The sequence below is a fragment of the Simochromis diagramma genome, unplaced genomic scaffold (genome assembly GCF_900408965.1).
Source record: "Simochromis diagramma unplaced genomic scaffold, fSimDia1.1 OVJJ01000753.1, whole genome shotgun sequence".
NCBI classification, from domain to species: domain Eukaryota; kingdom Metazoa; phylum Chordata; class Actinopteri; order Cichliformes; family Cichlidae; genus Simochromis; species Simochromis diagramma.
This window is the reverse complement of record NW_024387523.1, coordinates 2508750-2527382: the sequence shown is the minus strand read 5'-3', so window position 1 is coordinate 2527382 and position 18633 is coordinate 2508750. Positions and strand designations below refer to the sequence as shown.

The 18633-nt window shown below is 38.5% G+C and overlaps 1 protein-coding gene across 3 annotated transcripts in view; it reads left to right on the top strand.

The window, feature by feature from the left end:
• atp9b (ATPase phospholipid transporting 9B) overlaps window positions 1-18633 on the top strand; it is a 41203-nt gene that overhangs the window by 9725 nt on the left and 12845 nt on the right. For all 3 annotated transcript variants that reach the window (XM_040020748.1, XM_040020749.1, XM_040020750.1), the window contains 13 exons: window positions 1348-1498; window positions 2629-2742; window positions 3001-3109; window positions 3710-3768; window positions 4683-4734; window positions 6066-6160; window positions 7792-7872; window positions 9658-9733; window positions 11057-11133; window positions 13959-14119; window positions 14685-14827; window positions 16631-16743; window positions 18364-18615. In XM_040020748.1, the coding sequence (XP_039876682.1) occupies window positions 1348-1498; window positions 2629-2742; window positions 3001-3109; window positions 3710-3768; window positions 4683-4734; window positions 6066-6160; window positions 7792-7872; window positions 9658-9733; window positions 11057-11133; window positions 13959-14119; window positions 14685-14827; window positions 16631-16743; window positions 18364-18615 (1483 nt within the window). The remainder of the gene's footprint in view (window positions 1-1347; window positions 1499-2628; window positions 2743-3000; window positions 3110-3709; window positions 3769-4682; window positions 4735-6065; window positions 6161-7791; window positions 7873-9657; window positions 9734-11056; window positions 11134-13958; window positions 14120-14684; window positions 14828-16630; window positions 16744-18363; window positions 18616-18633) is intronic.

Here is an 18633-nt window from a genome sequence, read left to right as displayed (position 1 = left end):
TATAGTATTTTTTTTTTATATATATGTTTACACACACAGTTGCTGTTGAATTGTGAGTTATTGATATTTATAGAGCTAGTTGAGTCTCTCTATCGCTCACATTTATATTACTAATGTAAATTTTTGTTTCATTTTTAAGGGAAGACAGTTGTGTTGTCTCGATGTATCAGCAGCAGCCATACCATCCTCTCCCATTGCACAACCCCCTCATTTAAATGAACATGTTTGAATAGACATATTCACTCAGTGTGTACCACTGTTGCCACAAAGAAGCTGGCTTTACTTTGGAAACCCCCACCTCCAGTTACAAAAGCCCAATGGATTACCACATGTACTGATATAATTAGTAGGGAGCTATTAGTGGCGTTACTGCACAGTGCTAGAGCTGGCACTGTTTAAGCATTGTAAGCAAGGAAGGGCAAAATCACAGATTTTCTTTAATCGCTTTTTCCATGTATTGCTTAAATTTGTATCCTGTGTTGTGCAAACTCGACAGAGATCCTCAAAGTCGCGTATTACCACAGAGTTTATTTTCTGTTTATTGGTTATATTTTTATCTTTATTATTTTAAGCTCTATGTGTCCGGAGAAAATTTTGAGAATTTGTGACATCAATAATGATTTAAAAACAAACTCGTGCAGTTACAGAGTGATTACTGAAATGTAAGAAGGCTGAAAATACGTTTTAGACTCTGGTTGCTGTGACAAATATTAAGTTGAATTTTAGGTTTTCAAAAAAGTTTTTTCTTATTTTGAAAAAATCATATTCTGCGCAGGTTCTGGTTGGTAATCTGTTAAAATGTTACTAAAGCTGTCAGGCAGTTGTAGTAAAGTGTAAAAAAGTAAAATAAGGAGAAGTTTAATGATTAATTTGTTAATCTTTTTCAAGCTGCATATTTTTTCAATAGTCTTACCTATGCTCCCTTTTTTTTTTTTTTTTTTTTTTTTTTAAATAAAGTCACTACAGCACATTTTATTACTTGGATGCCCTTTTCTTGCACCATCTACTTCTCCTTCATCCCTTTACCACAACCCATATATTACAAATATTGACAGTCAGTATGTTTCTTTAAAAATACAGAATGGTTTCCAAAAAGCCCTTGAAGCAGTGTGTAGCTCACCACATGCTAACATTAAAACCTGAAAAAATAAACGGTTTTATATATGTAAGATGTTTCCTTTTAATCATCTGTTAAATTTATTTTGTGACCTAGTGTGGAACTTTCTGACTCCCCTGGTACAAAAAAATATCCCCAAAAAGCCATAAAGGCAGTGCTGTCTTGTTGTTGTAATTTTTGCTTTTTTTTTTTGGTCTGTTTTTAATCATATTGACATCTTCTTTTGTAAGCTGCTGTGACTGTCTGGCTCATATATGTCGGAGGAAGAAGGAGCTGAAGGCAAGGACAGTTTGGCTCGGCTGCCCTGAGAAGTGTGAAGAGAAGTACCCCAAAAATGCTATCAAAAACCAGAAATACAACATCATCACCTTTGTGCCTGGGGTGAGTGGCAGTAGCTCCCACACAACCTGTAGCCTGTTTCAAATTAACTGTCTTGCTTTGGTAACTGAATTCGCATTTCGTGCCCTGATCTTTGCTCTTAACGCAGCAGTTTTTCCTTTTATCGAGTCCATGCTCCCGGTCTTTATAGTGTCTACAGTACAAATTCATCCTTTCAGTTGAAATCAGTCATTTATTTTCACTGATTAACAGACTGTAATGCACAGGAGCTTTCACTGGATCTCATTGTTAACTATTCTGTCATTAAGTTAAGGGTTTACTCTGTAGGGAACATTAGAGATCCATCAGAGTTACTTATTAAAAAGCAAATGGTTCCTTGATTAAGAGGGCTGCCTTCAGCCCAGGCCATTAAATGTCAACTGTCTATTAGAGACGTAGATATTCTCGTCGACGGTGAACAAAACGGCTGTTTTTCTCCCTCCACTTTGAATTATTAAATACACACGAATTGAGTTAGCAGTATGCATTTTCCCCTAAAGGTCAGGAGGTTCATTAACTGTAGAGCGTCGTGCATTGATCCCATTGTCTCTGATAATCTGTGACTAGACACTGGACTCTCATTATTGCAAACATTATTCAAAATTTGACCTTAGATGACTAGAATATTGCGATCTCCCTGGTGATAGATGGCACATTAGCAAAGAAGCTTGAGCCGCTCACAAGAGCTACTTTGGTATGTGTAATATAAGAGCGTCTCTGGTGATTTCCACCTGAAATGGTATCTGATTGAGTCAACCTCATGTTGATTTATCAACACAATGCGCCTGTTTTCCTCCTTCATTTGAAGCTTTGGTCACGCAGTGCAGGATTATTCTTGAAAGTTTTAGGCACTGACATCGTACCTAGTTGCCCTTACATTTGAAATCTGCACCCTGCGTGCCATTTGAAACAGACGTTCTCAAAGTGTCAGAGTTTCCATTAGGTTAATGTAAAGTTAACAGCATTAACATGTATCTTGTTCCCTCTTGGAACGTGTACAGTAACCCATCCCGTCTGGTTTGTTTCTGCTGCTGCATCCTCTTTTATCTTGTCTGCAGCTGTCGTCATCTTTGACTCACCTTGCTGACATGTTCACTCACCTCGCTGAATCTTTGTCTTCTGTCCCCTCTCAGGTTCTCTACCAGCAGTTCAAGTTCTTCCTCAATCTTTATTTTCTAGTGGTGGCCTGCTCGCAGTTTGTGCCATCACTGAAAATTGGATACTTGTACACATATTGGGCACCTCTGGTAAATGTTTTTATGTATTTATTTTTGATCTGTCAAGTTGTTTGCAACTAAATTAAATGTACAGTGAAGCCAAATTAGTCGTACTGTTGGAATTCAGCAAGAGAATAAACCCATATTTTTCCACTTTTTACTATTGCAACAGTTTTAAGTGAGAACCTGCTCCAATTTGTTAATGTTAAGCAAATGCCAGTGTAGTTTAAATGAATGGATTTTATTATTGATAAAAGTCAGTTTTTAAAGCACTCCTTTGTCGATCAGGGTTTTGTGCTAGCTGTCACAATGGTGCGGGAGGCTGTGGACGAAGTGAGACGTTATCAGCGAGACAAAGAGATGAACTCTCAACTCTACAGCAAACTGACAGTGAGAGGTTAGTGAGACAACTGAAAGAGACCTATTCACCTTCCACCTTATTCGTCTAGCTGTTTGCTGACATTATGAAGACTCTTATTCCAATGATTGAGGTTCCATGCAATTAAAAGATGGCTTTACACTTGCAACAGAAGTCATTATTCTCACTGTAATTGCATTGAGTCTTTTTTTTTTTTTTTTTTTTCCTTCAAATTTATAAACACCTAAGATCTGTGCCTTGTGTTGATTGTAGCACTTCACAGCCACCGTGTACATATGTACATGTTTGTGCATGTAAGCGCAGTGAAAGAGGAAGGTTCTCAGCGGATATTGGGGTGGTTTAATTGAGAGTGACCTTCTATGTCATTGTTTTTGTCTGACTCTGACCAGAGATGAAAACAAAAGGGTATTACGTTATCAAGCTGGAGATAATCAATCAATTAGGTGAGAGGGGGGGGAAAAAGAGCAATAGCAAAAAGTGGGCTGTGGTTTTAAGAGTCGGCATCATTTCCATGGGCCAAAAATCAATATCTGCATTTTATTTCATGACATAATTTAGTTTGAAGGTATTTCAGAATACAAGTCTAGAGTCTTTCACAATTTCTGTGCTTTTCCTTAGGTAAAATTCAAGTGAAAAGTTCAGACATACAAGTTGGAGACCTGATCATCGTGGAGAAGGTAAATCTCTCCTGTCTTTACCTCTAGATGCCTCTGCACGGAAGGATTCAGTTAGGTGTATTTGCTTGATAGGTGCTGATTTGACTCATAAAAAAAAAAAATAAGCTATTTAAAATATATAAAATAGGAATTTGATAGTTTAGCCAACATTTTTGGAATTTATTTTCATATACGATGAAAAGATGTTTGTTTAAAAGTAAAAGCAACCACAAAAAAGGTTCTAAATCCTTCAAAACATTAGCTTGAGCTTATTTTATAAGCATTTGCATCTTTGCTAACAGGCAGATATTATAAAACAGATTAATGGATTTGATTTAAACAGTACGGTGGGAAATGTGTTTTATTTTTTGAAACTTAAGATACATTCTCAATTCTAAAAATTTAATTAAAAATGATCAATTTGTGATGTTTGGTTCTAGGTCAATTCCAGCTCCAAATTTTTATTCTTGGACTCTTAATATTTTTTTTCCTTCTCTTCCTTTAATGCCACCCTGTCTTTCTAGACCACTTTCATCTGATTGGCTGCTATTCCCAAACAAATTGGTTTGTTTACTAGGAGTTTGTTTCTGTGCTCAAAACCCCAGAGCTGTGCACCTGAAATAACTGTCTGAGGGAAATCCTCTCTCACTGACATCAAACACAGCCAACAGTAGAAAAAAACAGTCTAAAACAGAGTGTTTAGGGTGAAACTTGTGCTTATACACCATTGTTACAGTGATATATGTGAAGTAAAATGGTGAAAAGCACACTAAGTCCATTTTAAAATTTTCATTGCTGTGCATTAGATTCACATAAAGTGAACTTCACGTCAGGGTATTGACCATATTTAATTATTCAGGACGATTTGGAGGGGATAGTGCTCAATGACACACCACCTTTAACATTTTCCTCCTTTCTTCTTCTTCTTTTCCTAGAACCAAAGGATTCCTGCAGATATGATTTTCCTGAGGACATCTGAAAAAACTGGTGAGCAGATGAACTCCGGGTCTGGGTTTTTTTTTTTTTTTTTTTTTTTTTTTTTTTTTTTTTTTTTTTGTTTGTTTGTTTGTTTGTTTGTTTGTTTTTTAAATCAGCCATTGTAAAGCAGGACAAAATATGTTGGAGACGCAAGTAGATCAGCATTACCTGTACACACCTGTAACGGTATGTTTTCCAAAAAAATAACACAAAGAATGCTTACAGTTGAACTCTTGTGTTCTCTGTGGCAGTTCAGCCAGCTGAGTCAAGTGTATTTAGGTGAGAAATGTGACTTTTCCCTACACTTCTAGTCCTTTGACAAGTCACCCTGTGATTCATATGATTTGTTCAGGTGACTGACGATGCAAATTCTAATTAATCAATGAACTGCATCAGATCCTGGCTCTTTTCTGAGTGGCATCATTTCCATCAATCTTTGATATGTCAATAAGCTTGGCAGGAAGTTGTTGATGTCTTTGTCTCTAACTCACACACCCACACACATCCACATAAAATAACATATTTCTCTTTCGCACACAGGCTCGTATATTTTGTCTTTCACATACTCATAATACACCCTCACATCCCAGTGGTGTCACGTGAGAAGCTGACCTGCCATTACTGCAGAGGGAAAGCATGAATCATCCCACTTGTGTTAATGTTTTCCATGATACTTAACCCTCCAGGGATGGTTTATAGTTGCCCTTTTACCCTCTCTGTCAGATAGTTGCTCTCATCCATCAGTTTCATATGTAATATTGCCTCAGATCAATACAGGTCACCACTGCTCAATTTTTATCAGGCTTTGTGGTGTTCACAGCAACCACAGAGGCTTTCTGTTGTGCTACAGGTTCTGTATTAATGCTCAAGTTATTAGATTAAGACAATTTCTATGTGCTGCGAATATGTTTACGTTCTTTAGCACATGGTAATGTGGAAGCATGCTTTTCAAGCATGTTTTTTGGTTCAACAAAGCAGTCTCATGGTTTTGGCCTTTAATTGTTTAATCCACAGGATATACTTTTTAAACTTTGGTCACTGTCAGGTTTCTAAAAATGCAAATGTTAAAAAAGTCTATTGCTAATAAGTAATAGCATTATAATGTGTGTTAAAACATGCAAAATGCCACAGAAAAAATGTCATTTTCAGAAGAAAAGCTTTTTGGATTAAACGTGAGTTATAATCTATTTGTCTTATATGGGAAGGTCAATTAACACAACAAACCAGTAAGCATGGCTACATGAATAAGTATCTGTACCCCACTTTCAGTGTGAAAGAGCAATGCGAAGCATGCAATCACAACAACTGTGCAGTCTTTGAGAGCTTTTGTGTTTTTCCAGGTTCGTGTTTTATCAGAACAGATCAGCTGGATGGAGAAACAGACTGGAAACTGAAAGTTGCTGTTGGCTGCACACAACGGCTGCCAGCAGTAGGGGTATGGATACGTTAGTGAATCTCTGGTAACAAACTGTCTGTGAATGAGTGTTGAGTTATCACTAACAGCGCTGCTCATCGAATGTCTGTGCTGTGATGGAAACCTAATCACTGATGACAGACAGCAGGAACAGTCTGAACCTGACAGCAGCTTCCTTTAACTGGAGATGATACCCAACACTTCAGATTTGAGTTTTTGTTTTTTTGTTGCCACTTAATGCAATCAGATAATTAAAGTTTCAGCAAGTCATTTGATGATTGAGCCACGGCTTCTGTATTGGGTTTCAAGGCACCCGAAGATGGCACGAGCTGTCTTTAGTTGAGCCAGTTTTTGCGTTGTTAACACGCCTCGCTTTTATACTTCATTAAAAGATTCTTCATTTGCCAGAGAATATTAGGAGCTAAAGTAAATTGGTTTGATGCGCTTTCACAACAAGAAGGGTTGCTGACTGTGAATAGTTGAGGTCCTAACTAATCAAGTATGTCCCCCCCCCATCCTACGTAGAAACTTTTATAATATAAGCACTAAATTATCATCATGTCTACACCCACTGAGAAGGTATAATAGTTTATATGTTCACAACTCCAGTAAAACATCTGCTAATTATGCTGTTGTTTCTATATTTAAACTAATGACTTTCATCAGGGTCATGTATTGTTCCTCCATCACCATCCACACTTGCTATCTCTAAATCATCGCTGCACCAACTCTGTGCTTTTGTCTCTAAAATGCTGGAGCAACATAACTCTCCATTGGGGGTTCAGTAAAATAATCTTCCCTGCTCCTCTTTAACCGCTCTGCCCATGTTCTCGCTAGGAGAACACTATCCGAGCACAGCTGAGGCCTGCCTAACTGCTGCCGAGGCTCCACGCGCTGCATTCCTGCCTGAATAATTTAATATTTACAATCAATTTTTGTTCCACTAAGAGGGGGGAAGGCTGCTATTGGGTGCTTGACAGGCCTTAGGCTGCAGTCTTATTTGTCAGGGTGACTGAGAGAACAGATGATTGAATGGTCGTGATTCAGTGGTGATTGTTGTGACTTCCTGAGGTTGTTTCCTTCTTTTGTTAAGAAGCCAGATCCTACATTTATGGAAGTGCTGTTATCTTAGTACTCCCTTCATTGACTCTGTTGATTCTCTGTTTGTTTTACTAAATCTTGCCAAAGAAACAAAAGATCCTACTAAAGGTTTTGCTCGTGTAGCAAGATCGGTCTTATTTATTTGAGCAACTGTGCTAAAGTGTGTTGTTATTACACAACACACTTTATAGTACATCACATATATATATTAACTAAGACTTAAGTTCCAGCAATATATGTTATTTTAAACAATATTTGCTGCAATATCCAATTATTCTGTTCTAATAGGAATTAGTGAGGCTTTTATTTTCAAATTTAAAGTATATTTTTCTAACATATTTTCACTTCCAAATAAGGTGTTTAGTTTGAGTGCAACAGACTGTAAAATACTGAAATGCTAACACAGTTTTTACTCTCCCTTGAAAACAGCTGGTCTCTTTTCCATTTGTAGTTTTCAGAAGAATTGCTCACTCATATAACCTAGTTAAATGAGGCTGTGTCTCATTTTCAAACTAATTAAATGGCACCTCTGTCGTGTCTTCTTGTCTCAGGATCTCTTCTCTATCAGCGCCTACGTCTACGCCCAGAAGCCTCAGCTGGACATCCACAGTTTCGAGGGGAATTTCACAAGGGTACAGTAGCTCGTTGACATATTTATAACCTGTAAAACAAATCTCAAAGAAATGCAGATTTTTCTATAGAAAGTGGATTGACATAGAAGATGTGTATCACCGCAATGTGTTGACAAGTGACAACAATAGGGGCTTGTGTGTCCATCTGGGCCTGTTGTTATCTCCAGCAGGCATGCCTCTTACATCACAGGCAGGTTCTTGCAGCTCCAGCTCTATCCATCCTGTCTTGCTTGTTGCTCAGTGATTTTTTTTTTTCCTTTTTTTTTTTTTTTTTATTAATAGCAGATTAGCGCAGCCCCCACAGAGAGGAGAGCTCCAGTACAAAGGGGGGCTTTGTGGTCCGTCTTCACTCTTGGCCACACACCAGGCTTAGTGAGCGAGCACTTCCTGCGCTCATTCATCCTCCACGGCCTTCCTTTGCATAGCGTGTGCTTTTAGTCTGAGCAGGATGGGAAAAAAATGGGTTCCCACAGATCCGCAGCAAATGAACTTACCTATTTATGAGAGTTTCTTTCTTTTTTCTTTTTTTTTCCTGAGACGGATATAGTGGCTTTGTTTCTGTGGTCTTCATTGAGACCCTCTGCAGTTATGAACACCGTACTGTGATGCCAATGTCAGAGCGGTCAAGCATTCTGCAAACTGCCATTTATTTTTCATGCACCTCTTCCCATGTTTGAGTGGATTGACAGGATGTGGGTGCTTAGGTATCATAATTATCATATCGGGCAGGCAATTTGAGCCGAAACTGGAGCCTTGACTCTGCACTCCTGACTCAAGCCATTTTCAGCATTTGTCTTTATTTAAGAGAGAAGGGTGAAATGGGGAGGGTGAAACAAGAGGCTCTCAAGGGGCTTATTTATCACTAAAATCTCATCTACTTGAACACTCTATACTGTTTTTTTTTTTTTTTTTTAAAGGAGCCTCTATCGCCATGCCAAATCTAGTGAAAGTATAGGTAAGAGGACTACTGTATTGCTATAGTCGGCACAACTGTGCAAGGTGCTTGAGAAAATTAATGGCACAGCAGAGCTCAGCCATCCTGGTCAAGCTATGCACCGTCTGAGCTGGGGTCTCTTAACCATTTCTGTTCTGTCCCAAACAAACTTTTCAGCTTTTTCCTTTTAATTATTGTCAAAAAATCTATCAATCAATTGGGAAATGTAGTTTTTTTCATTGCAATTTTATTAAATAATGGTTATCAGATAGTACACATTTTTATGTAATAAAGCTAAGATCATTATTATTATTAAAAAATAAAGTGTAGACCCACTGGTGGTGATCTTAGAGCCTCTTGCACAAAACAAAATAAAGATTTCAATTATTAGAAATCAGATTAATGTTTTTTACAGTTTGTAAAAGCTGAAATAAAATTTGTCTTCATTATTTTATTTTTGAGAATAAAATGTTTAACTGCAGTAAATTGTCTTTTACTATTAAAGTCACTGGAGTGAAATTCATCTGTGGTGCTACTTTTGTGTTTGTTTGCCTGAGGGCCACACTGAGAAATACTAATTAGAAGGTGGCTAATTGCAGAAATAAATTCACTGCGTCGAGGTATTTCTTTGAACCTCGAAGCTTCTTTGAAGTTTTCCATGTCTTAGGATTCTTGTTTGCTTTGTTTTTTCTCACACACAACAAAGTGTCACAAAAAGGAAGAAACAAAAAGCATATTAAGTTTGTACTAGTAATATGTAGAATTTAATTTGTATCTAAATATAATTTAATTTCAAACCACCAGTTAAGAGTTATGTAAAGTCCTAATTATGCCAATTTGTTTATTTGCAGGAAGACACGGACCCACAGATCCATGAGAGTCTCAGCATTGAAAACACTCTTTGGGCCAGCACCGTAGTTGCATCTGGTAAGTAAATGAAAGCTATTGTAGCCTTTTCATTTTTTTTTAAATTGAAGTGAATCACAAAAATATTGCTTGTCTGGATGTTTTATAAAAACATCCAGTTTAATTTCACCTTCTGACACCTTTTATTGTTGCTAAACATCAACCTAAAGATGTGAATGCATGTCTGTGTAAATGTTTTCAGAAACATGCACTGACTCATATTTCATTTTTCTTATTTTATGCATTTTCTAAATTTGTTGCTCACACTTCCTGAGTGCAGTGCTCAAGTTTTGCAAAGAGAATTCATGGGTTTAAACCTTGAGCAATCGGTTTGATTTAATAGATATTTGCTTAATAAAACCCACGGTGGAGGTGGTCCTCCTTCAGTTCAGCCAAGCCATTCCTGGCAGAAATGGTTGTGTCAGTTGAGAGTGTTCGTGACGCTCCCAGTGATGGCCACAGCATTGATCTGTGGTGTTGCTCTCCCCTCTGGCCTGACCTTGACCAGAAGAGCAAACACACACAGTGGCACAGAAAGCCTGACTTAGACTCGTTACATCATCTCTGCTTAGAAATGTCATTGTCCCTCACAAGACTCTTCCCTGACAGACACCTCTCTCTCCTCTACAGTAGCGTTCAGGGCGTTTGATCTGGCCCAGATCACTGTGTATTCACACGGTTACGGGCCTCAGTCCAGCTGTGACAGGAGAATTAGTTGCTCGCATATTCAGATTGAAGCCCCTCTGCATGCTGAGCCACACAGACCATTTGTCACACCGCTCAATATTTCTGGAGTTAGAAGTCAACAGGAGCAATTCATCACCTTTCTCCTCTGATCCTGTGGCTGCTGCTCTCTGTTGTGCCTGCACTTTACTTTCCTTGTTTTGTTTTTTTTATCCATTTGTAACTTTCTTGCCATTTTTATAGTTTGGGGATTTCAGAGCCCGTATTTAGGTTTATTAGTGTCTTTGCTCTGCCATTAGGCTCATTTAATATTAATGACTCATTAATCCTTTTTAATAAGGCCACTGTAATGAATTGGCAAATAAAGATGGCAGAGTATTGATCAGCTTTTATGAGCTTCCATAGGGTGGCTGAAGGCCCCGAGTGTCTAAGCGTATTAAACTCCTGTCTGTTGGCTTGAGTGGCAATGAGACAAAACTGCCTCAGCTCAGCCTTATTGTGTTTCCTCTCATGCAGTTCGTCTTACTTGACCAAGATGAGTGTGTGCATGCATATTTGTGTGTGTTGTGTGCGTGTTTGTGTGTCCGTGTGCGTGTGAGATGGTGGGGGTGAGGTTCAGTTAATGAGCAGCATTACTTTCCTTGTCTCTATCTTTGGCAGGCACGGTGATAGGGGTGGTGATCTACACAGGCAAAGAGACCAGAAGCGTACTGAACACGTCCTATGCCAAGAACAAGGTGAATGCTTTTTTTTGTTTTTTGTAGCTTTGAATCTAAGGGTTTTTTTTCTAGTTTCCTATACAAATAATGTGAAGTCGCATACTAGAAATATAATTATAAATATTTAAACTGTTACAATTTAACGCTTTATTGTTAAAAAATGTGTCAAATTTGCTTAAGATCCTCCTGTTTCCCCCATTTGATTTAGTTACCTCACTAAAATTAAGACAAGCAGCAGAAGAAACAATCATAATTTTTAACGCTGGATCCAGTTTTGTTTTAAGTGCTTCTGTATTGTATCAAATAATGATTTACTTTGGCTGTTTTTAAAGTCACATTGCTGATGTCAGCAGAATTTTGGACAAAATAAAATGTTCTTGTAAGCATATCCTCTATAGGTTTTAAACCAGCTTACAAGGTATAACTCAGAAACATGGAGTCCCCTTGTGGTGTTTCCATCATAAACGTTTAAAAGCTCTAGTGGATAAAACACCTCAAACAAAGTATCTTCTATCCCAAATTCTCCTCATGCCATCTCGTTCCCTCTCACCTCTGATCACTAATCAATCACTACGACAAGGTGGTTTTTTAACCTTGACTTTCTAGATAAAGTTGGGCCTGTCAGCGCGAAAGGTCAGTACCATTTGCTAATTAACCAAAAGGGAAATGAACTAACTGAGGATTTAAATGACATTTTCAACACCAAGTTAATCTCATAGAATCCCCATTGAGCGTTTTGTCTCCGGATTGAAGTGAATAATTTTATGCTAAATATACGATTTTACCTGGAAGATGTTTTGGCTAGATAGACAGAGGTCATCTGATAGAGGCAGCAATAAACAAGATCTCAGAGGGTTGTTTTTTTTTTTTCCTTTTCTAGCTAAACTGAATCTACCATGCAGTGACTTTAACACACAAAGTTGTCACTTCCAGCTGTCACCTACTAAAGCTCTCCGTGGCATAACATAACCCCGTCCTGCTGCAGCACCATTTTGACACCAGTGTCTTTTATTTAGAACGCTGATGTGGCCGGTCGAACAGCCGGCCAGTGTTTTGTGTAAGCCCGACAGCTGAGAGGAATTCAATATTTCAAGGAGATGATGTCAGAAGTGCCAATATGGAGACTGGAGATTGGGGGAGAAAGTCGATACAGTGCGGCTAAAGTCACAAGAACGTTTTGGTCTCATATAATCTGTTGTGACACCGACCAGGACGATGCCCGCGCTTGATCAATCTGACAGGACGTCAGGCGTAGATTCACTCTTTGTTGCAGTATAGTTACAAACTCCTGTCTGAGTAAAGAGGCCGAACATTGTCATTTGACAAGAGGCCACTTCTCAATAAGGATTCTTTGAAGTTTATATCCAAGTTCCAATACTCCGCTCTCCTCGTGTGTCTCTCAGGGCGAGTTGCTCTGGAAAAATAGAAACCTAAACTTGTTTACTAACCTCTCAAAGATCAATTTTATTTTTCTTGACTTTCTTCTTGGCCAGATTTCTAAGCTTTAACCGTTCACTAAGACTGAAGCTCTGATATTCTTTGGGTTTAATTTCATGAATATTCATGTCCCACGTCTGCAGTCCGTCATCAGATTTCACACACATGCTAAAATACAAGCCACACAGGCAGATCGAATCATTCCTTTCAGTTTTAATGGCTTGGAGATGAATGGAGTAAAATATGCACTTTTATTCATTGATAGCATCTTTAGGTTGAGGTAATTGAGTCCTTTTTCCCCCCTTGACTGAATGAATAATGACTTCATCTGATCCCCGGCAAGGCTTGGAAAATTTAGACTAGCCATTGTTCAAGCAGAAGGCGATCCTTTGCTTTTCAGGCGTGCACTGTTCTCTCTGTCTTAATTTTTCTTCATTTTAATCCACCCAAACCCGCTATTTTTCTCAATAGCTCAACCATGAACCATGTAGTGAGGCACTGGGGTGGGGAGATGCCCACCCGCTCACTCGGACCCCTTCCCCTTTCCCCACTCTGCTACTGGGAGTTTAACACCAACTGATAAATCAGTCACACTGGTCTCCCAGCTCTCCCAGTCCTCAGGGGAATGGTTTTGGTGGGGGTTTAGGCAGTGGAGGAATTTTGCTGCTTTTTATATATGCCTGCCCCCTCCCCTCCTTTTCAGAGCAGTTCCTTTATTTGAGAGAGGAGAGATGTTATGTTCTGCTGTTTTTGTAAGCGTGGTGCGTCAGATGAAAGCCCTCTGTGTACAGGGCTTTGCTGCGAGCACTGCCAGAAAGGGGAAGGGCGCTTCTTTATTTGACATCTTTTTCCCACATGCTTCATTGGCTGGGAGATACACTCGAAAAATAAAAGACAATTCTGACCCCCTTTTTTGTCTGTTTTTCTTGAGAGCCATCTCAATATGGGAACTTTCTCTGTTTTTGAGGCCTTTTGACCTTCTATTTGTTGCACTGAAAGACAATACTTCAGCCTGACAATAATGCAATTTGAAGTTTAGCACAAAGTGGCAGCACCAATAAACTTACTTATGCTGTATACACAGTTTGCATGTTAAAAACCTGCAGCTGAGAGTTTGATTGGCTTTGTTTTTGCCCATGTGTCGCATATTGTAAGGTTTTGGTAGCAGATGGGAAAGTAGCAAAGACCCCTTTCTTTTCTTTTCTTTTTAAGTTGCCAGAAAAGGAATAAGATGTTTTATCTGGCTTTGTATTTCAAGTTAATTGAAAAAGTGTCCTACAGTAGAGAAAAATTGCTAAAAACAAATGCCACACTTAATCAGATTTTACAGAAATTACTCTCTAATCGATGAAGCATGACAGCTATGTTGTAATCGGCCCATTTTGACGTCTATCTTTTCCCCAAAGGTTGGCCTGCTGGACCTGGAGCTGAACCGTCTCACCAAAGCCCTGTTCCTGGCCCAGGTGGTTCTCTCTGTGGTGATGGTTGCACTGCAAGGGTTTGTGGGTCCTTGGTTCCGCAATCTCTTCCGATTTGTTGTGCTTTTCTCCTACATCATCCCCATCAGGTACAGTCTCAAATACAAACCTCAGAAGACGATCCTCCCACACTGGCAGGTGTAAATGTTCTTACCAAAATAGATATTAAAAATAATATTATTTTTAATAATATTATTTTAGAAAAAATAATATTTTGAAGCTTGATCTTACAGTACATTCAAAACAGATTTCCTATCAAATCTTTGTGTTCAACGTTAAATAGATTTTTTTTTTTTATGTTGAATTTATTTTGCTTCAGTTGTTGAATTCAAAGTATTCTCTTTTTATTTCAGTTAAGGTTTACTAAAACCAGTGAACAGTGGACAAAAGGACAAGTTATTTAAGAAGAAAAAAGAATTAGCCAGTGTTTTCTTATTTCTTAGTTTATGTAGCGTTACTGTGATTCGTGAGACAAAGATACTCTTAAAACTCTTAATCTGTTTTCCCCCTTTTTTCTTTTTCTTTCTCTTTGTGTTTTTTTTTTTCTTTTTTTTTGTAGCCATTTTTTCTTTTTATTTGGTCTTTAATACAGTTTTGTTGTTTTACTGGTGGTGGATTACAGTCATTTTATTTAATTTCGTTTTTTTTGTTTAGTTTGCGTGTAAACTTGGACATGGGAAAGTCAGCCTACGGTTGGATGATAATGAAAGATGAAAACATCCCCGGCACTGTTGTGAGGACCAGCACCATCCCCGAGGAACTGGGCCGGCTTGTCTATCTGCTGACAGACAAGACAGGTAGTGTTTAAGATTTTACTGACAATCAGAGTTTGACTGAAATTATTTGCTTCAAGAGGAGAAATGATTTGGATGCTGGTTTAGGCTGTGCATCTTCAAATGGGAGAGACTGTGGAAGCCTTATCATACCATCAAAGACGGTGGAAGGTCTACACCAAGTGTGTGACACATGTGTGTATTATAGCATTTATGGGTTTTTAATGTTAACATTTTTAAGGTGTCTCGAAACCTACTTGCAGATTAGAAAGTGATGTTACCTGATCAAAGCACATTAACCAAAAGGAAAAACAAAAAAAACTGAGAATGAGTCTTTAATGCAGCCACATTAATTGTTCCTTTATGAATTAAGCACATTTGATGATAACTGAAGTAGAAACATTTGACGCTGTGGGCATGTGTGAGTTAAAACGGAGAACTGAGGAAAAATCCAGCGTTTTCAGGTGCTTCTCAGGAGTCCTCAAGTTTTCTTATTTCCCTATTGTGGCGTGTTTCACTAATAAACAAATGGCTGCTCTTTTCTAATTCTAGACGGTGTGTCAGAGTGATAAACTCCTGCTGGGGTCCTAATATGCTTCTTTGTCTTCCCCCACTGATCTAGGTAGGAATAGATTAGCTTTAGAGCCTATTTATCCAGGTTGGTAGTTAAAGTACATGGAAAAAAGAACAAACAATCAATCCATTAGAACTGGTTAACTCTGTGCCTCTAATGTTTTTGGAAGTTAGATGCCCTCTAATCAGCTTTACGCTCTATCAGCACACATTCTGGCAACCAACATCCATTAAACAAGGCCATTGCCCCCATTTTCAAGGATTTTTCTTTTTTCTTTTGCTTTTAGTGTCTGAACATTCGCTCAGTCTTTTTGTATGCAGTCTTGTGTCTTGTCTGATAGTTAGAAAGGACACGCAGTCCATACTGGTAATGAGATTAGGTCAGTGAGAAGGCAAATGCACTACCCTGCAGGTCCCATGATATATTGGAAACGGTCTTATGAAGACGACCACTGTGCTGTGCTGTGTGTTTGTGTGCGCGTGCGCGTGTGCGCTTTCAGAAAGGCTGAATTTCTCTTAATTTTGCTATTGTATACAGTTGTGTAATAAGAAACTCTGGATGATATAAGGTGGAGACATGGTATATATATATATATATATATATATATATATATATATATATATATATATATATATATATATATATATATATATATATATATATATATATATATATATATATATATTAGCACAAACCTAACATAAGGTTCTTAGAAGCATAGTCAAATAAACAGATTGTTTTCTGTGCTGTAGTCACAGACCTGACTCTGGAGATCTAGGTGGTGATCCAAACTTTGCAGGATGGCTGGGAGCACAAGGTGTCAAGCTTGAAGGGGATTGCTTGCACATTTAAAGCAAGGACGATTTTAGCTATTAATTTTGGGAAGCGATTAGAGCTTGCACAATAAATAAGGCATCTGATACTGTTGTAGCTTGATGGGTATCTGTGTATATGTAAGATGATACAAGAAGCTGGAGTTCAGAGATGCCAAATTAGGAGCTGCTCAGTTTCTCTCAGGGAGGATTTCATCACAGTTGTGACCAGCAATAACAAAGACTGCGGATTTGTACCGAAAATGTTATTTATGTCTTGTTAAAACACATGACATAATGATAGTCAACACAGTACTGATATTCTACACTTGCGATGGGTCTTAAACATTATCTTTTGAGAGTTTGTTGAATTGTGATTCAGGTGCTGTGGATTTCTGCTTGTTTTATATGGTAATGTCTAAATAATCTTCTGAACTGCAGGCACTCTGACACAAAACGAAATGATATTCAAGCGACTCCACCTGGGAACAGTATCCTATGGCACAGACACCATGGATGAGATCCAAAGCCATATAGTCCAGTCATACGCACAGGTGAGCAACCTTAATGACGTGTGGTTAAGAAAACCCCAGCTACTGTTAGTCTGTGTATGTCTTAAGCACCTGAGTTAAAGGCATCTGGACTTCACTAAAAATAAAATCTATGTAACATTTTTTAGCACAAATTTTTTTTAGCATCCATATTATGAAAAAAGACTTTTTTTTTTTTTTTTTTTTTTTTTTTTTTTCTTTTGTAAATTTCAGAATAATCATTGTTTAGTGTGAGTGTTCGCTCAGTATTACTTTAAAACTATAACCTATATGCCTAACGATAGACACTGGGTACACAATTTACTTGACTTTTGAAAATTTGTGCCCAGCATGGGCGCGTATCCAGTTAAAATTAATACTTTTTTTTTCCCCTCAGTGTTTTCCCGCTTATTCCTGCCCCTCTCTGCGGATCAGTTTAATCAATTTTTATATTGAGCTAAGAATAAGTTTTCCAGGAAAGAAGCCCATATTGTCCATTCATCATGCGGCGTCCCTGAGAGACTCCCTGTACTGTAAGCAAGTGTTTCCTCACTGGGTGGCTCAGATCTGGCTGCAGTCTTGACAGAATTATATTGTTCGCTCTCAGCCAGCTCCAAACAGCTGGTCGAGGCTGAAACCATCTGCCCCGCACCCTTATGTCTAATCTCAGCTAATGAAAAATGACTAGTCTTTTTAGCGCAGAACAGCTGAAGCAGTGCTGATCAGCAGTGCCTCTCTCATTTGTGCTATACAATACTTTTTTCTGTACTGTACTGTCACAGTGATGTGTAAAATTTAAAGAGGATCATTTATAATATAGTCTGAAAAAAAAAACCCACCTAAAGGTCTTAATTTAATCACAACTTTTGCCTACAAGTATCTGTTGTACATTTAGAAGAAATCCTCCATTTATATCTGTGACACTGTGTTTATCTGGCTGAATGGCATAATAATCTCTGCCTGTAGATCTTTCAGTCCCTTTAGATAAAGTTTGTGCACTTACTGTACTCCTGTCAGCCCCTTTCTCTGCTCAGCAGGAGTCAAGTCTAATAATAAACCAAAGTCTAATGCTCAGTAGAGTGCAGTCCTCCTGTCAACTACAGCTGGCTCTGTGGACTGTTGTCATGCTCAGTAATCGCACACTTAAACTGATGGTTCTTGTCAAAAGAGACGAAAATGTAAAAGCCCTCAAACCAAATATAACATGATGGAGACTATGCTGCAGTCCTCTCCCTCGCTGTGTCATCTAGCTTGAACAGGTGTGTCAGATTGATAAGAACTCGCTGTTTCTTACTGTGTCTGCAGGGATAAATATATATAAATATACTCCAGATTCAGTTCTTTTAGGCACTGCATCTGGTACCTTGCAAACACATTTTTTAGCCATAACTCGTGAATTCACATGGATATTTCAATATTTCACAAAAATGTTTAAAAGGATAAAAAAGTGATGACATTTTGTATACAACAGCTCAAAGGTTCATGTAACTGTGCAACACTATGCTGGCCATTGTTCCTTTACTCAGTGCCATAACACAGGAACAGCCGAGCCCAAATCTATAAAGTTCTTTTAAAAAACTAAATATTTAATACAAGTCTGGACAGAAACTGTTGTCAGCTGCAGACTGTTTGTTCTTACTTCAGGCAACTTCCCAGCCATCCAGTGGTAGTGCCACTGGTGCCACGCCATCGCGGAAGACCCAGGCATCAGGCCCAAAGGTTCGTAAGAGCGTTAGCAGCCGGATCCACGAGGCCGTGAAAGCCATCGCCCTGTGCCACAACGTCACACCGGTGTACGAGTCGCATGCCGGAGTAAACGGGGAGACTGAATCTGCAGAAGCCGACCAGGACTTCAGTGATGACAACCGCACGTATCAAGCCTCCAGCCCAGATGAGGTAGATATAAAGCGCAGT